Here is a 19,743-nt window from a genome sequence, read left to right as displayed (position 1 = left end):
AAGTTTTGTTTGGTTCAGTGGCATTGTTTACGTTCAGTGCCGCCAATATGGCCGACTGATTCTGGTTGTGAAAACACTTTATAATGCGTTTCATGGATTGTTAACAGATGAAAAGTACGACAAAGATATCGCTTTCCTCAGCTGACATTCAAACTAATGTTATATTGTGAATGAGATTGAGCTGAAGAATGAATGCTGTATCAGATGCAGGTAATAATCACACTTGTAAATAGTGTTCTAGTTTTCCATGTCTGAAAACCATATGTGTTTTTTTTTTTTAATATACATTTTTATTTATTTATACAAAGCCATTCATCTGCACACATAAACCAACAGTTCAAAAGGTGGAATATAACAATGTGTTCTGTTTGAATGACCTTTCTAACTAACACAATGAACTGAAGGCCAGTGACTTGTGTTCAATAATATGAAAATTAAACAAACTCAAAAGTCACTCTTTAAAATTCTTTTCAATGATTTACTCGTCTGCCACAATGACGTAACATACTTAAAAGTGCCTTCATTTGGAGGATTTTGAATGTGATTCATTTGGCATGGAAGGTATTTCATGTTGTAAATTTGATATATATAATTGACTGACAGGCATAATGAAGAGATGTGCAGATTCATTCGTTTCTCTATCACAGTATCAGGCCCTTTGGTCCATTCGAGGATGGTTTTACTGCCGCTGTAAAACTCCTCAGATATTTTCTGCTCTCGCTCTTAGCTGATTATTAACTCGTCACACTTGAATCTGATTCACTGCGAGTCGTGTAAACGCCAGGCAGGACGATCACACAAACACACAGCGTTTGATCAGAGGAGCGCAGCTGCACACGGGGGTGTGTTCTGTACCGCTGTGGGTTGTGTAACACACACCGGCTCACCTGTAGCCATAGACACACGGCTCATTTGCACTTTATTGCTTGGGGAATGAGGCTGAGCGGAGAGAGAGAGAGGAGTTAGAGAAAGAAACAGGTCGTCTGTATCAGGTCAGCTGGTTAATTTGGTCGTCGTGTTGAATTGTTAGTTGTGTAAAGTAAGTGCTGGGGTTTGGATCGTATTGGACACTCGTGATGACGACCTGACGGAAAAATCTACTCCGGTTACAACACAGGTGAGTGTTTGCTAATCTGCATTCTGCCAGGGTTATTACAGATAACTAAAACTGAAACTATTAAAAAATATGAACTGAAATAAAATATAATAAAAGACAATACAAATAAAAAATAAAAACTATAAACATTTAAAAACGAGACAAACTAATAAATATGACAAAAACATTACAAAATTGCTAGACAAAAAAAATTGTAACACAAACTATAAGAATTATAATAGTTATATTATAATAACTATAATAGTGTCTTAATGATACCAAACAAATACATATATAAAAAAAGTAAAATGCTGTGACAACATTTTACAGTATCTTATGTAAGCTTGTTTCCATTATGGGAAAAAACTAAATAAAATTTGTACATTTTTCATTTTTTGGAATCACAATTAGAAAAATCTCAAAATGGCAAGATAATCCTAGAATTAAATATAAACTGCAAGAAAAATCTCAGAATTATGAGAAAGTCTATAGCGTCCAACAAAACATTTACTGGAGTTATAATTAAAAAAATTTTTATATTATGAAGTATTTAAAAGTAAAAAGTTGCTTAAATAAAGAGACAGAAACTACCAAATTAATTGGCATTTTCATTAGTCCTGATTGTGTAAGGTTCTCAAACACAGCAGATACAGAAACTGAGAAAAGATTAATTATTTTATACCAACCCTATCAACCTCAATTCACACCCAAATCATTTTAATTCAATAAAGAGTTGTCGTAAAAATATTGACAAATGTAAATATATGTATTAAACTGACAGTTAAACACATTTTTCTATTAAAGTAGGAAGGTTAATTGCAATTTCTTAAGTGTGTAAAGCAATACAGCAGATAACTTAACTAACTGACAGAAATCACCAATAGAAAACATGAAATTTAAATATTGTTTTAATCAGTTAAAATATTGTACATGGATATATATCAAATTTACTTTTTTTTAATTATTTTATGCCATTACCCCATTTAATTAATTCAAAAAGAGGAAATAAGAGAGAAAAAAAATGAATGACTTAAGTGACCAACATGTTTTACTACAAAAAAAAAAATATTTTTTCAAACAATTTGTTTCAGAATTAATACATAAAACATGAATATTAAAAAATAGATATAACATTTTTCTAAATATTTTTATACCAGTGATCAACCCCTTCATGTAACTTCACCCTACTTAATAAATTAAAAAAGAAAATAAGTTGCAAAAATATTGAACAAATGCATAAAACATTGTGTAATAATTAAAAAGAAAAAAAAAACAGTTAACGAACAGTTAACATAAAAACAGCAAACATGTAAAACTCTACACATATTTGTGTGGTGGATGAATTGTGAAATAAAGCAGCATGAACAATGTGGACAGAAATACTGTTAAAATATATTGACATTCAACTCCCCTGGGTCTGTCTTTAAAAACATTTGTTTTCTTAAAAATATATTAAAAAAAAAAAACGCTAATTCTACTCTGTCATCAATTATTGAGTCCTAAAATCTGATGCTAATTGGCTAATCTCTCGGGATCAGTGTTGCTAATCACGACCCCAACAAAAAGTAATTAAGTCATTTTCAAGCTTTGAAGTGAAGAACAGGGAGAGTTTTACCTCCTACTGTTAATTAAACCTATGTGCTGATGTTTACATGATCTGCGTCCATCTTCATTTATTCAGTACTGCGCTTGATTCCTCCACAGGATTTACATTAACATGCAGACAGTAAATAAAAATAAGTGGATAAGGCATATTAGAGTCTAACTGTTGGAAACAATGTGCTAAACTTGCTTCAAATATCCGATTATCCTACAATAATAGACAACACATGTTTCAAAGTTTCAAAATATATTTTATGTGAATATATATATATATATATATATATATATATATAATATATCAATATATCTCAATAAAAAAGGAATACAAGAAAAAACGTTTGTAAAACAAACACAAAAAAAACAGCAAGAAACTTGCTGCAACATATTTATTTAGTATGTGTATGCATATACATACATAAATAAATTATATGTATATTTTAAAATTATTTTGCACAAATATATATATTTTTTTCATTTATATGCAAACACGTATTGCATAAATATATTGCATATATTTATTTATTTATTTATTTATTTATTTATACAGATACACATTAAATAAATGTTGCACAAATATATATATATATATAGAAAAAAAAGTTGAAAGTGCTGAAAATATACAGCATTCACATAACCTAAACTATACAATTTTACTTGTACAAATGCATAATTTTATTCTAAAGGAGGTCAGTCCTCTCTTACCAACAATTTGACTTTCCCTATTATAAAAATGTTTTATCACTGGATGGTTTGATTGCTTTCTTTGCATTCGGCAATACATTGTGATACATTTGCATATTATGCAAAAAATATGAAAAGTATTCATTTCCAAACAAGAGATCATCTTACTAAAAGCTTCAACAAATAATAAAAAGGTGACAACCTTCACAGCTCAAAGAAAGAGTTCAACCAGGAAAATTCTCTCACTTTCATGTCGTTTCAGCAGTATTATTTTCTTTCTTTTGTGAAACACAAAATGAGATGTCAGGTGCAATGTCTCGCTTTTCACACTTGTTTTCAATAAATGGAGCCTTTAGAAGTGTTTCTTCCAAAAAAGCTGCTGTATGACTTTAGAAGACTTGCAATACTTTTCGGAGCTTAATGATATAAATCACTGTCCGCTTTGCCTGCATGCAAAACAGACATTTGAACGTTCTGCCTAAGTCTTATTTTACTTTTCATGGAAAAAAGTGACAGTATTTTCATTTGCGTGTGAAGCATCCAAATACAGGACAATGGACAGTACTTCAGTAGAAAGAGATGCTATTAATATACACTCTTGTGTTGATTTTACTGCCAAAACTAAAAAAGTACTCCTAAACAGTGATGCTTTCATACAAAAACAGGAAGGTGAGATGTAGTGCAAGAGTGTCACACTCATTTTAGATTTAACGTCACCGACAGGCACTGTTTTATTTTTCTTCCTCATGCATAACATCTACACATTCTCTTCTAAAGCTTTTGCTAAACTCATGCTGCTTTAAAAAGCAATTGAGGGTAAATCGGGAACAATAGGAACTTTTAGGATTGAATACAGTTAAGCACTCTTCTTTTCCACAAGGGTAAAGTTTTCAATGTCAAAACACTGATTAATTTGCACAGGCAGCTATTTGTAAGTCATTTGTCATATTGTGATCAAATCTTGTTATAGTCAGTAATATATCAGTGTGGTTTGTGGTACTGGAGGGCGATATTAACCTTCACATGCTGTCTTATGTCGGTCAGAACCAGTGTGACTGTCTGAGAGATGAAGGATTCGGTGTGCGGCAGTTGTTTGTCTTCGGGGTTCAGGCAGTCTGATGGCTTGAAGGAAAAACGTGTGAAAGCTGATGCTTCTGTGTCATTTGTCTAATGGCTGCAGTGAGAGCAGAGCGTGGATTGGGTGACTGGAGGCTCTGATGTCCAGCTTGAGAGCATTATGGGACTGAATGCTGCAGTCCAAAACAGCCTTGGCACAGAAGTGTTGCTTTTGTCCAGCTGGAAGAGAGAAGCGTGTGAGATCAACGCTAGATCTGTATTGTTTTGGTTGGAATCACATCCCCAGCATCTGTGTAGACGTTGATATTGTCATCAGTGGAAGGTTCTCTTAAGGTTATGAACAAATGCTCTACTAGTAATTCTAACAGAATATTTTTTTCAGAGTTATACACTGTAAAAAAATCTGTGAAATTTACGGTAAAAAAACAACAAACAAAACAGTTGCCAGAATTTTACTGTAGCAATATTTTTGGTTTATGGTTTTAACTTAAATTGTACATTTAAATACCGTAATTTCATTATGGTTATGTTAATGTATGAAGTACTAAAATCTGTTTTGTACCTTTGTAATACATTGATAACCACCAAAAGCAGGTGGTGATGAGAAAATCACATGATGAACCAAAGTCCATCACAAGCAGCTTTTAAATAATAACATATATAGAAGGTGCACAGTGTCATTCACACAAACACTAAACACCATCATGGTAACACACACGGAACTGAAATAATGCAAAAAACATTTATTTAACAACACTGGATGTAACATACAACCCTAATGTACAAACCCTGATAAGAAGAAAATAATAAGAAGAAACAGTTATTTCAACAACAACAAAAACATTCACTTTTACAGTAATTCACTGTAAATTATACATTCTTTTTTTACTTCCAAAAACCAGAGATGTCAAAAGTACACACAGCCTTCACTCAAGTAGAAGTACAGATACTTATGTTTAAAAATACTCTGGTAAAAGTAGACGTACTGACTACACTTTTTTACTTAAGTTAAAGTAAAGAAGTATGGGCTTAGACATGTACTTAAGTAAAAAGTACCCATTACCACTACCTGTTTTAGTGTCATGCTGGTAACTGGACCTCACATCATACTGACACATTAACACAGTTAGTTAGCTAATGAATGTATTAAGGCTAAACAACCACCATGTAGAACAGGACTGGACTGGGACAAAATTTCAGGCCGGGAAATCTTACACTCATCCAGGCCATCCAATTCACTGATAACATATTCATAAACCATGGTCAACACTAGTTTTTTGTATGGCCATCACATTTAAATAAATGTATAAAACCTTAGGCTGGGGCCATGCAAAATAAGAAAAAGGCTCTCTCTTGAACTTCCATTTTCTTTTTCAGTCTCTTCATTTTAAATGATATCTCTCTGCCTCTTACCTTGTGTGTGTTTGCTTTTCACACTAATTTTCTTGTACCTGTCACTTTTCCCATCCGCCATTTCCTGTTATGAGCATAACTGTCTCCACCTTGTTGCAAAACAACCAGCTCATTATATTCTATTTGCAGTAACAATTTTATTTAGGTTCAATTTAAAGTATCACATTATGACCAGGTGTTGTTGTTTTACCATAAAATGGCTTAAATACTATAGATTTAAGAAAACTATATTCTCTAAATTGTCAAAATTAGTACAATAATGATTAAATCATGAAAATATCTTTACAGAAAAATCCTAATACTGAACATGTTATTGAATTATCATGAGTCATATTTTTCTGTTACCAAAATTAGCCGTGGTTTATTACAGTAAAAGTATAGTAACCATGTTCTGTTTGTTTGTTTTTTGGCGGATTGATTACAATCTGTTTTAATTTAACTACAACCATAGTTTTACTACACATATCATGGTTAGACTATGGTTAGTGTAGCAAAACCATGGTTCATTTGTGGTTACCATGGTTTAACTATAGTAACCATGGATTTTCATAAGGGTTGTGTTGTTATCTGCCCTAGCTCCCTCTGAACGTATTACAAAACGATGTTTTATAACATTTGTTTGCTAAATTACTGCTGTAACTTTACAGTGTATAATAATGATCTCCTTTAGCACAGAGTATTTTGAGTGATGATAGTAATTTAGTTTAGTTTCGTTTATAGTACTACTGCTGTAGTTTTGTCTTTGTTTACTTAGTTAAGCATTAAACTGCTAGCAACTCTTAGCAGCCTGTTTACAGATGAAACTGACCTGCACTTGACGTCCTGAACAGGTCAGTAGTTTTGCCTCTATGATCCACCCCGGGCGCTTCCACTCCATTCTCGAGTCACTCGCATTGATTACTCTGATAGAAACCGTTTGGCGGAGACGCGGAGCCGAATCGCGTTGCCAGTCAAGACTAACCAATCCATGATTTATTAGAGATTTGTTATCGAATGGTGATCCACAAAATGCTGATTAAAACTAAAGTAACAAGCCTGGTTTGAAAATGTAAGAAGTAGAAAGTAGAGATATTTGTGTAAAAATGTAAGGAGTAAAAGTAAAAAGTAGTCAGAAAAATAAATAGTGAAGTAAAGTACTGATACCAGAAAAACAGTAACAGTAGTCTACTTAAGTACAGTAATAAAGTATTTGTACTTTGTTACTTCTCATCTCTGCCAAAAACAGTATACTACTGTAAAATTACATGCAATGTCCAATACTGTTTTTCACTGTATATATTAGGGGAACTTACCGTTAACCATTTAACAGTTTTTTACTGTCACTTTTTTACAGTCTTTTACCATTAAAGAAGAAGTCCACTTCCAGAACAACAATTTACAGATAATGTACTCACTCCCTTGTCATCCAAGATGTTCATGTCTTTCTTTCTTCTGTTGTAAAGAAATTATGTTTTTTAAGGTAAGGATTTCAGGATTTTTCTCCATATAATGGACTGATATGGTGCCCCGAGTTTGAACTTCCAAAATGCAGTGTAAATGCGGGTTCAAACGATCCCAAATGCGGTTATAAATGATCCCAGACGAAGAAGAAGGGTCTTATCTAGCGAAACGATCAGTTAATTTCGTTTTTAAAAAATACAATTTAAATACTTTTTTTAATCTCAAACGCTCGTCTTGTCTTGCTCTCCCTGAACTTCAAAAATCATTTCAAAATCATCCTACATCGCTGCAGAAGTACCGACCCAGTCTTTGCAAAGTGAACATGCAAAGAAGATCAAACACCAAAAAAGGTAAAACAGTGATATAGGATGATTTTGAAGTTGAGGGAGAACATGAGATGAGAGTTTTTCGACATACACTAACTGTCATGAACTGGAAAAAAAACGGGTCGGGACGAGCGTTTGACATTAAAAAGTATATAAATTGTATTTTTTTAAATGAAAATAACCGATCGTTTCCCTAGATAAGACCCTTCTTCCTCGGCTGGGATCATTTACAACTGCATTTGGGATCGTTTGAAGCCGCATTTAAACTGCATTTTGGAAGTTCAAAATCGGGGCACCATATCAGTCCATTATATGGAGAAAAATCCTGAAATGTTTTCCTCAAAAAACATAATTTCTTTACGACTGAAGAAAGAAAGACATGAACATCTTGGATGACAAAGAGGTGAGTACATTATCTGTCAATTGTTGTTCTGGAAGTGGACTTCTCCTTTAAATTCATGGTTATTTTTTTCACAGTGTATGGTCTTTAATAATGTTCTCAGAAACATTAATTATACATCATTCATGGATATGTTTTATCCCTAAAATGTTTCAGTTGAATTTTGTTACTATTAAAATGTTACTACTTGTTTCAGTTTGCAAAATGATACAATGGAATGTTATCTTAACATCCACATAACCAAGAAAAATGTTTTTTAAAACTGGTTGTTTTGAATGGATGTTGAAAACATTCAGAAATAACCTTTTTATAACTTAATGGGAAGATTAGAAAAAATTCTTAGAACATATTTTTGTTAACTGAGATATACCACAAATTAAATTAATATTTGAAAAAAAAAGAAAAAAAGTTATGTATTTAAATGTAATAAATATTTTTTATATTAAAAATAAATATTAAATAATAATTATTATTTATTATTAAATAATTATTGTTTTAAGGGATGGCATATTCATGTCTCTGTATTTTGCAACGTATATAACCATACATGTTATGTAATACAATGTTAATATACCCATCTACTGTACACTGTAAAAAAAAAAAAAAAAAGTGGTTTCAACTTAAAAAAGTAAGTGTAATATTTGTATTCGTTGTAAATCCTATAATCTTAGTAACTATCCTAGAAGTAAATCTTACTCTTTTTTTTTTTTTTTTAGTTCAAGTATACTGTAAAAAAAAGTTTAATTTTAAGTTAACTCAACTAAAATATCCACATTTTCATGTAGTACAACTTAACATTTCACGTTGACTAAACTTAAAATTTTAAGGCGGCACAAACACTTTAAGTTGAAACAACTTTTTTTTTTACAGTATACTTGAACTAATTAACTAAAAAAATAAAGAGTAAGATTTACTTCTAGGATAGTTACTAAGATTACAGGATTTACAAAGAATACAAATATTATGGCACATTTTAAGTAGAAAGCTAAAATGAAATAAAAACGACATTAAATCATTTAGTTTTTTAATGTGCATGGTAACTTACTGTTGAACAGCATTACACACATTTATTTACAGTCTATGTGTAAGAGTTGTTTGGGCTTTCCTCCCATTTACACTTTTTTCTGTACGGCGAAATCATCACACAAGTTGCTTTTTCAATGCTGTTTAAAATCTGTGACATGTAAATTTGCAGAGAACCTTCCTGGAGAGACATTTTAATATCCCATTCACAATTTAATCTCTGAAAAATATATCGCTGGCTTTTCAGCGTATGCAAATTCTGCCGATCCCATAACGGTCTTCAATTTGCTCCCTGACCTTTTTACTACAACACGTTCACACACCTTCCACTTGTGCGTCCTTGGGTAATTGGCCCCTAAAATTAGAGATAAGTGTGTGTGAGTGTGCGTTTGTGTGTGTGTGTGTGCGTGAAGCCCCATTTCCCACAGAAATAAATTCTGTGGTTGAGAAGGAATGGAAAAGCAATGACAGACAGTGATTCATAAATAGGAAATTACTCCCTGCATATTTCATACAAGGTTCCTGTGTTGGTCATTTTTCCTGCACGATGTTCTGGCTGATGCCTGATGAAATATTTACTGTAACTAGAGACAATTACTAGAGAAAGACAGAGCCGGGGCCAGAGAGAGAGAGACTGAAACCTGCTTCTGGGTCACAAACAGAAAATGAGTGCCGTCACTTTAGTAGGCAATCCATATTCTAGAATGACAAAATATAGCTTGTGTTCACAGAAGTTGCCTCTTTTCCCCTCCAAGATGTTCAAGGAGAATCGTTTAAAAATTGAAGCTGGAGAGACATTGTGCGCTTGTTCTTCCAGGCAGCCTGGAGTTTCACTGAACAAATTTGTGGACTTGTTAGTGTGAAATTAAACATGAAACTATTTCCCATCTGGGCACTTTAAAGCACAACGTGTCCCCTGAAGATTTTTTTTCCGCTGAGAAAATGATACGTCCTCTGAAAAGAAAAATACATACATATTCCCTTAACAGGAGACGCACTCTAGAAATGGAAATGTCCTTCGCCAAAGGACAGCGTGTCACAAGGAGAGGAGTAATTGTTCTGACAACTGAATATGTACCCTAACAGAAGGAGTGTGACCTTTGAAGAGGAAGAGTAAGTTGTCTGTCTGATGGTTAAAGATCTGGGCTAGTAACCCAAAAGGTTGAGGGTTCAAATCCTGGAAGGGACGATTCATGACCTGGAGAGTAACTGAGTTCCCCTGCCGCCACTGTGTCCTTGATCCAGGCACTTAACCTCAGGTTGCTCCAGTGGGACTGTCCCCATAATAATTGTACTGTAAGTCACTTTGGAAAAGACAAATAGCTAATTAACTTAGATGTATCCCGTAAGGGCAGACGGATCTCGCATAACTTCTATTAACCTGCCCGCAATAAACAACCTCTGTGTCATTTAACAGTTTTTCATTCAAACGAGAAATCACTGTGATAGATGTTAAGAAACAATACATTTAAACAATAGTCTATACTATTCTACTGTATCTATTTACTACATATATTAGAAATATTCAGCACCATTTACCAGCAGATACAGTATATGAAATCAGACCAGTAAGGCCAGATCTGTAAGTTCTAACCAGACCAGTGAGATCAAACTGGCAAGAGACTATTAGTGCCAGTGGTTTCTGCAATCTATTTAAACTTACAATGCTTTTTGGAAACACAGCCCAGACGAGTGAACAGTGACCAGACCTTTGAAATATGACCAGTGAGATTACAGTAGCTAGGTAGTAAGAAAAAAAAAACCCATTATGATCACAGCTGTAAGATCAGACTAATAAGACCACAACAGTGAGATCAGACCATTAAGATCTGATTGGTGAGATCAGATCAGTGAGATCAGATTGGAGAGATCAGACCACTGAGATCAGATTGGTGAGATCAGACCACTGACATCAGACCACTGTGATCAGATTGGTGAGATCAGATTGGAGAGATCAGACCACTGAGATCAGACCACTGAGATCAGATCGGTGAGATCAGACCACTAAGATCTGATTGGTGAGATCAGACCACTGACATCAGACCACTGTGATCAGATTGGTGAGATCAGATTGGAGAGATCAGACCACTGAGATCAGACCACTAAGATCAGATCGGTGAGATCAGACCACTGTGATCAGATTGGTGAGACCAGAGCACTGTGATCAGATTGGTGAGACCAGATCACTGAGATCAGATTGGAGAGATCAGACCAGTATGGTCAGATAGGTGAGATCAGACCACTGAGATCAGATTGGTGAGATCAGATCACATGCTCAGATCAAATCAGCAGGATGAGACCACTGAGATTAGTTTGTTAAGACCAGACCAGTAAGGCCACAACAGTGAGATCAAACCAACAAGACCACTTAGATCAGACCAGTAAGATTAGATCACGAAAGTAAGATCAGACCATTAATACTAAAAGGTGATCTATGAAATAAGATAAATGTGAATACAGTGGTCAATCCAGTAAAACCAGAGTAGTGAGATCAAATCATTTTGACCACAGCTGTAAGATCAGACTAATGAAATCACAATAGTGAGATCAGACTGGTAAGATCACAGCAGTGAGATCAGACCATTGAGATCAGATCAGCGAGACCAGACCACTGAGATTTGGCTGTTAAGACTAGACTAGAAGGACCAGACCATTGAGATCACAGGATTAAGGTCAGTAAGACTATCAGACAGGTAAAACAAGATCACAATGGTGAGATCAGACCTTAACAGTAATACCAGACCATTAACACTACAGCAATGACCTATGAAATAAGTGAGATTACAGTGGTGAGATCAATCCAGTAAGACAGGAGTATCAAACCATTGTGATCACAACTGTAATATTTGACTAATAAGACCGCAGCAGTGAGATAAAATCAACAAGACCACTTAGATCAGACCAGTAATATCAGACCATCAATACCAAAGTAGTGATCTGTGAAATAAGATAAATGTGATTACAGTGGTGAAATCAATCCATTAAGACCAGAGTAGTGAGATCAAACCATTCTGACCATAGCTCTGAGATCAGACTAAGACCACAATGGTGATATCAGACCTTTGAGACCACAGGAATGAGATCAGTAAACAAGTATATTAGTAAAACAGTGGTGGAACCCGAACAGTGAGATCAGGCCTACATGACCACAGCGGTGGGATCAGATGAGTGAGATCAGACCAGTAAGACCACAGCACTGATATCAGACCAACAAGACCATGGTAGTGGGATCAGATCCATGAGATCAGGTCAGTGAGATCAGACCAGTAAGACTAGAGTGGTGGGATCAGACCAACAAGAACAAGGCAGTGAGACCAGATCAGCAATACTAAGGCAGTGATATCAGACCAGTAAGATCAGACTATTAAAATCATAGTGGTGAGATCAGACCAACAATACCACGGCAATGAGATCAGACTAACAAAACCACAGTGGCAGAATCAGAACAGTGAGATCAGACCTGTAAGGCCACAGCAGTGGGATCAGATCTTTGAGATCAGATCAATAAAAACAGACCAGTAAGAACACGACAGTGACATCAGACCAACAAGAACACGGCAGTGGGATCAGACCAGTGAGATCAGATCAGAAAGACTACAGTGGTGGTGTCAAATGTGATGTCAGACCAGTGGGATCAGATAAGCAAACTAAACAGATAAGAAAAGTTTAGGTGTGAGTCAGTATGTAATGTGCTGTTTATAATGAGCTATATTATGTAACTGAGAGCATAAAATCTCTGCTAACAAGAGTCATGAACTCTGCTGAACTCTCTGTTATCTAGAAGAAAGAGTTATCTAGTCTTCCTGGAAGAGCGTATGTTTGAGAATGACTGTGAGCTCATTTCCAGACAAGCATAGGTGACCCTGACACCCACCTTTCCCACTAGTCCTAATTAAAACTCCCTCAGAGTCGGGTTTATTCTTCTGCTTTGCTAAAGACACTACAGTCCCCCGGTACACACACACACACACACACACACACACACACACACACACACACACATCTGTTCTGCAAAGAGCTCTTCAGGGCGTTAGGAGGCAGATAACCACTTCTTTGTCGCTTTTAACGACTGATTCCAGTGTGAATCGGTGAAGGCTCGTTAGGGTGACTGAGGAACGTGACTCTATGCGGTGTGAAGATGTAAAGACAGTGGAGTGTGAATGTGTAACTGATTGTTGTTTGGGAAGGGTGAAAGTTAGCATGTGAACACAAACCCCGGAGGGTTTCCTAAAGAACTGTACGTCTGCACAGATTCACGAAAGGATGTCAAAACCAGCACATACAGGTTAATGTAGTCCTCTGGGAATTGAGTCACTTTAAACACATTGTTTTATTTTCACCACAGTTTTAGTCTTTAGACTAAAAAAGTCCTTTAGACAGTCATTATTCATTCCGTTTTGTCCACTTTGTTTGGATTGAAATTGCATATCATTGTAGTTAATGAAAATAACATTTCTTTTGACGTCAACGGTCTGTTTTTGGTCTGTTTTCTCAGAAGAGAAAGACTGAAGATATTAAATGTGTACTATATCCGCTGAAGGTTTATTTAGTCAACATTTAGGAGAACGCTATCTATCAAATGCTAACAGACATGACTGAAAGCCATAAAACACATTTTATGTGTCCATGAGGATGGAGTTGGACATCTCTATCAAGTCTCATTGAGAAAACAAAAAATGTTGCATTGCACATCATTTATTTGTGGCTGCTAATGGAAATCGGACCACATGGCTTCTGGACGTGTGTGAATTCAACTGTGTTGATGTGAATCTGATACTAGAGTGGGTCGGTGTAATGAGAAACTCCACTTATTGATCACACACCCGCTCAAATGGCATGATGTGATTATGGTTTTCCCATCAGGATGGCTGTTGGTGGTTGTTAGACATTATTCTCCTTGACAAACTAAAATAAGATTGGACTTGCAGCCGATACACTTTCATCTGTGATCCAAAAAAACAAAAAATGATGTTGCAATGCTAGTTTTGCTACATTGGCTCCTGCGTAGGAGCTGTAGTTTATATGCACCAAAGGCCAAGATTGGTTTTGTGTTTAGTTAATTAGCTGTGTGTCGATAATAAATTTCCCTTTTTTCCTTTCTCTGCAGGGGTAAAAGAGTTCATATTCCCATAGCAACGTGTCAACGGGCGATAATGAGTCTCCTGACACAACTCAGATTGTTACTGTGGAAGAACTTTACTCTACGGCGCAGACAGAAGGTACACGCACATAAACACTATATTTTGGGAGAACAGCCCATGAACTGGTTCGTACAGGCATGACCTGTACTTACTTTGCAATGCATTTAATGTCAGTCGTTGTGAATAATATATTTTTATTTTTTGGCCTGCTGATCCTGTCCTGGCACTTTCGAAAATGTTGTTTCACAGCAGATGTTTACTTTAGCAGACAGATAAACATACTAAGTAAATTCAGCCTAATGGGATTTCCCCCCATCACAGTAAAAATGAAATTAGATTTATTAAAAACCTTGTTTCTTCCAAAAATCTCTCCCCTCTGGGGCTTTGGTAAATCAAACACTGCACCCGTAGTCATTTTAATTTGCAGATTTTACTTCAGATACACTACCAGTCAAAGGTTTTTGAGCAGTAAGATTTTTTGGTTTTGTGTTTTTTAAAGAAGTCTCTTCAGCTCACCAAGCCTGCATTTATTTGATCCAAACTAAAGCAAAACATTTTGAAATACTTTTACTATTTAAAATAACTGTTTTCTGTTTGAATATATTTTAAAATGTAATTTATTCCTGCGATCAAAGCTGAATTTTTAGCATCATTACTCCAGTCTTCAGTGTCACATGATTCTTCAGAAATTATTCTAATATGCTGATTTGCTGTTCAAGAAACATTATTATTATATATTATCATATATCCGAACCTTCTGTTCATCAAAGAAACATGAGAAAATTCTACTTAGTTGTTAAACATAATAATAATAATAATAATAATAATAATAATAATAATAATAAAATGTTTTTTTGAGCAGCAAATCAGAATATTAAAATGATTTCTGAAGGTTCATGTGACTGGAGTCAAATTTAGCTTTAAAATCACAGGAATAAATTGCATTTTAAAATATATTCAAATAGATAATGGTTATTTTAAATAGTAAAAAATATTTTTCACAATATTACTGCTTTTGCTGTACTTTGGATCAAATAAATGCAGGCTTGGTGAGCAGAAGATACTTCCCTAAAAAAACTACATTTGACTTGCAGTGTAAATTTACTAAGTAAATTCAGTCAAATGGGATTGTAAAACAAAATAAAAAATTAAGTACATTTACTATTTAAACCACTATATAAAATCTACTTTCTTCCAAATATTGGACCCCTCTAAAGCTTTAGTATAATTCAAACACTGCATATAAATTGATATTAGTAAAAATATGAAAATATTCCTACTTTTTAAATAATTTAAGTTTTTATTTAATCTCATTTTTGATTAATTTTCCTACTTTGAAACTGAAAGTAAGGGTGTCAGATAAGGGTAAAACAATTAAATCTAAAGAAGGCATTTGAAAAGCAGACAAAATAAAAGGATGTCAAAAAGTTTCTAATACAGTTTTAATGTGACCTTCAAAAAAAAAAAAAAAAAAAAAAAAAAAATCTGTTCAATCAAGCCCAGGGACATAAAAGTCCCCATTAAAGAAACACTCGGATACACAGTGTGATCTGTTGTTTTTAGAAAAATAGGAGGCTCTAGCCGACCTGGAACAGGTGTGCGTAAGAACGAGCAGATTTCATTGGTCTTTAGAGAGTGAAAAACAGTCTCACCTTCACAAAGGCTGCGAGACGCACGCGTGGGATTATTCATCACCTGGAGAAACAGCAGCGCAGCACTGACTGCCACATCTCACGGCTCCTCTGGAGAAAATGATTGATGAGGAATGTCACTTCCTCAAAGGCAGAACCCACAAACTCATGAGACGAGAGCGAGTGAGATCAAACGCTAATGATTACAGGGTGTGTTCCACTCATCCGCTACGGTAATGCCGGTAATAAGCAACATAATGCCGGGGGTGGGCAGTGCAAAACTACTGGTGTGTACCTAAGTTAATTATTAGATAGTAGTGGGCAAACAGAGCATCTGATGCACAAGAATACACCATTTTACACAAAATAATGTTTCAATCACATGATCAATCAGATATTTAGTAATTTGCTGAAAATGTCCTTACTCTCAGGCCATCCAAGATGTAGATGAGTTTGTTTCTTCATCAGATTTGTATAAATGTGTCATTCCATCACTGTCTCACCAATGGATCCTCTGCAGTGAATGGGTGCCGTCAGAATGAGAGTCCAAACTGATAAAAACATCACAATAATCCACAAGTAATCCACACCACTCCAGTCCATCAGTTAACATCTTGAGAAGACAAAAGCTGCATGTTTATAAGAAACAAATCCATCATTAAGATGTTTTATAACTTTAAACTGTTTTTATTCTCAGCTAAAATTCAAATCCATAATCTATAATAATACTTCCTCCAGTGAAAAGTCCTCCTTTTGTCTCTTACATCAAAATCCACCCACATATTTGTTTAGAGCTGTTTTGGACTGTTCTGTAAATGGTGCTTGATCTGTGCAGATTTCTCTCTTGATTCAGAAAAAGCTTTTTCATTGGAAGAAGTGTTGTTATGGATAGGACTAAGCAATGGTTTAAAGTTAAAACATTTTAATAATGGATTTGTTTCTTACAAACACACTTTTTTTTTTTTTTAGCTTTACAAGATGTTAACTGATGGACTGGTGTGGTGTGGATTACTTGTGGATTATTGTGATTGTTTGGACTCTCATTCTGACGGCACCCATTCACTGCAGAGGAATTTTCATTTTTTTGTCAATTATTCCTTTAAGACTGTATTTAAAAGTGATTTGCATACATTTTTGGATACCATCTTGATGTGTAGAAACTATAAATTTGATTTCCTGAAAAAGTTATGGCTCTTCCCGAATCCCTAGAAAAAAATAAATATACTAAAATATATTTAAAATTCATTTATTTAATGCAAAGTATACTACAAATACAGTTACATATTATGTACTTAAATACCCTGCAATTGTACTTTTAGTATACTAGGCTTCATATTATGAAATGTGCATTGTGCACAAAGTAGTACTCCAAATAAAGGTTAATTACAATTTTTATATCAGTAAGTCTTGAGCAATATGTCGCTAATTATGTTAATAGACTTGATCTATACTTAGTATAAAATAAATGCATTTTAAATCTGTTACTTTTTTTTAAAACTCTTTCTGCAGGATAAGTGGCCCAACATGTCACATTTCACTGGAAATTACACTTAAAATCACTTGACTCATATCACTTTTAATTATTTTAGTCAGTAACATGCTTTAGGAAAGTACTTATTATGGAAATATAAACTTAAGTGCCAGCAGAATGTAATGTTTTTGGACACTTAATTGCATGTTATTTGCAATTTAATGAAAATATATTATAGTTTTTATAGATAATTTACATTAAAGGGGTCATCAGATTCTAAGTTCACTTTTTCATGTTGTTTGAACATTAATGTGTGTTGGCAGTGTATGTACAAATCTACCCTATAATGATAAAAATCCATGCAGTGGTTTTTAATTAATCTGTAAAAATAATATCCCCTTTTTCAAATCGAGCCATTCTCAATTGCCTGTCGGTGTGACGTCACACCAGCAGAGGCCGCTCCCACGATAGTTGATTGACATGAGCGTCTTACTTCAGATCAGCTGTAACAGTCCAACCTCCTTTGTTCTGATGCCGGAGCAGGGATGTAAGTTAGACAAGAATATCTCTGATTGAGCGATTGAGGTGTTGTGTTGCTGGATGTAATAATGAACATAGTGGTCGTCATTTACTCCCGACATCTGAGCTGCTGAAGATGCAGTGGATTACGTTTTTTGTGAAAGGGAATGCAGCTCCCGATCTGCATATATGTCTATGTTCGCGCAAATCATTTGTGATCCAGCTTCACTTACAGCAGAAGTGGGTATAAAGGTTTTTTTATAAATCTTTGCGATCGCCTTTCTTAATAATGTGCTAGTTAGCAAGTTTAGCAGGTAAACACAGCTAAATGTGGCTAAAGTAAACAGGCTCATCACTCCACAGAGAGAAGAGAGGGGCGGGGTGAGCAGAACTCATTTGCATTTAAAGGAGCAATCCCCTCAGAATTATGTTATATATTATATATATACAGTGGGTACGGAGAGTATTCAGACCCCCTTAAATTTTTCACTCTTTGTTATATTGCAGCCATTTGCTAAAATCATTTAAGTTCATTTTTTTCCTCATTAATGTACACACAGCACCCCATATTGACAGAAAAACACAGAATTATTGACATTTTTGCAGATTTATTAAAAAAGAAAAACTGAAATATCACATGGTCCTAAGTATTCAGACCCTTTGCTCAGTATTTAGTAGAAGCACCCTTTTGATCTAATACAGCCATGAGTCTTTTTAGGAAAGATGCAACAAGCTTTTCACACCTGGATTTGGGGATCCTCTGCCATTCCTCCTTGCAGATCCTCTCCAGTTCTGTCAGGTTGGATGGTAAACGTTGGTGGACAGCCATTTTTAGGTCTCTCCAGAGATGCTCAATTGGGTTTAAGTCAGGGCTCTGGCTGGGCCATTCAAGAACAGTGACGGAGTTGTTGTGAAGCCACTCCTTCGTTATTTTAGCTGTGTGCTTAGGGTCATTGTCTTGCTGGAAGGTAAACCTTCAGCCCAGTCTGAGGTCCTGAGCACTCTGGAGAAGGTTTTCGTCCAGGATATCCCTGTACTTGGCCACATTCATCTTTCCCTTGATTGCAACCAGTCGTCCTGTCCCTGCAGCTGAAAAACACCCCCACAGCATGATGCTGCCACCACCATGCTTCACTGTTGGGACTGTATTGGACAGGTGATGAGCAGTGCCTGGTTTTCTCCACACATACGGCTTAGAATTAAGGCCAAAAAGTTCTATCTTGGTCTCATTAGACCAGAGAATCTTATTTCTCACCATCTTGGAGTCCTTCAGGTGTTTTTTAGCAAACTCCATGCGGGCTTTCATGTGTCTTGCACTGAGGAGAGGCTTCCGTCGGGCCACTCTGCCATAAAGCCCCGACTGGTGGAGGGCTGCAGTGATGGTTGACTTTTCCACAACTTTCTCCCATCTCCCGACTGCATCTCCGGAGCTCAGCCACAGTCATCTTTGGGTTCTTCTTTACCTCTCTCACCAAGGCTCTTCTCCCCTGATAGCTCAGTTTGGCCGGACGGCCAGCTCTAGGAAGGGTTCTGGTTGGCCCAAACGTCTTCCATTTAAGGATTATGGAGGCCACTGTGCTGTTAGAAACCTTAAGTGCAGCAGAATTTTTTTTGTAACCTTGGCCAGATCTGTGCCTTGCCACAATTCTGTCTCTGAGCTCTTCAGGCAGTTCCTTTGACCTCATGATTCTCATTTGCATTGACATGCACTGTGAGCTGTAAGGTCTTATATAGACAGGTGTGTGGCTTTCCTAATCAAGTCCGATCAGTATAATCAAACACAGCTGGACTCAAATGAAGGTGTAGAACCATCTCAAGGATGATCAGAAGAAATGGACAGCACCTGAGTTAAATATAATAGTGTCACAGCAAAGGGTCTGAATACTTAGGACCATGTGATATTTCAGTTTTTCTTTTTTAATA

General features: G+C 35.5%; 1 protein-coding gene across 2 annotated transcripts in view; it reads left to right on the top strand.

The window, feature by feature from the left end:
- The first annotated feature begins 833 nt into the window (after window positions 1-833).
- The window catches only part of LOC127168227 (phospholipid-transporting ATPase ABCA1), a 183,456-nt gene continuing 164,546 nt past the window's right edge, over window positions 834-19,743 (top strand). For both annotated transcript variants that reach the window (XM_051114869.1, XM_051114870.1), the window contains exons 1-2: window positions 834-1,117; window positions 14,166-14,277. In XM_051114869.1, coding sequence (XP_050970826.1) covers window positions 14,212-14,277 — 66 coding nt within the window. In that variant the 5' untranslated portion in view covers window positions 834-1,117; window positions 14,166-14,211. The remainder of the gene's footprint in view (window positions 1,118-14,165; window positions 14,278-19,743) is intronic.

The sequence above is a fragment of the Labeo rohita genome, chromosome 7 (genome assembly GCF_022985175.1).
Source record: "Labeo rohita strain BAU-BD-2019 chromosome 7, IGBB_LRoh.1.0, whole genome shotgun sequence".
NCBI lineage: Eukaryota > Metazoa > Chordata > Actinopteri > Cypriniformes > Cyprinidae > Labeo > Labeo rohita.
The sequence above is the reverse complement of the archived record's forward strand: the minus strand, read 5'-3'. Positions and strand labels throughout refer to the sequence as shown.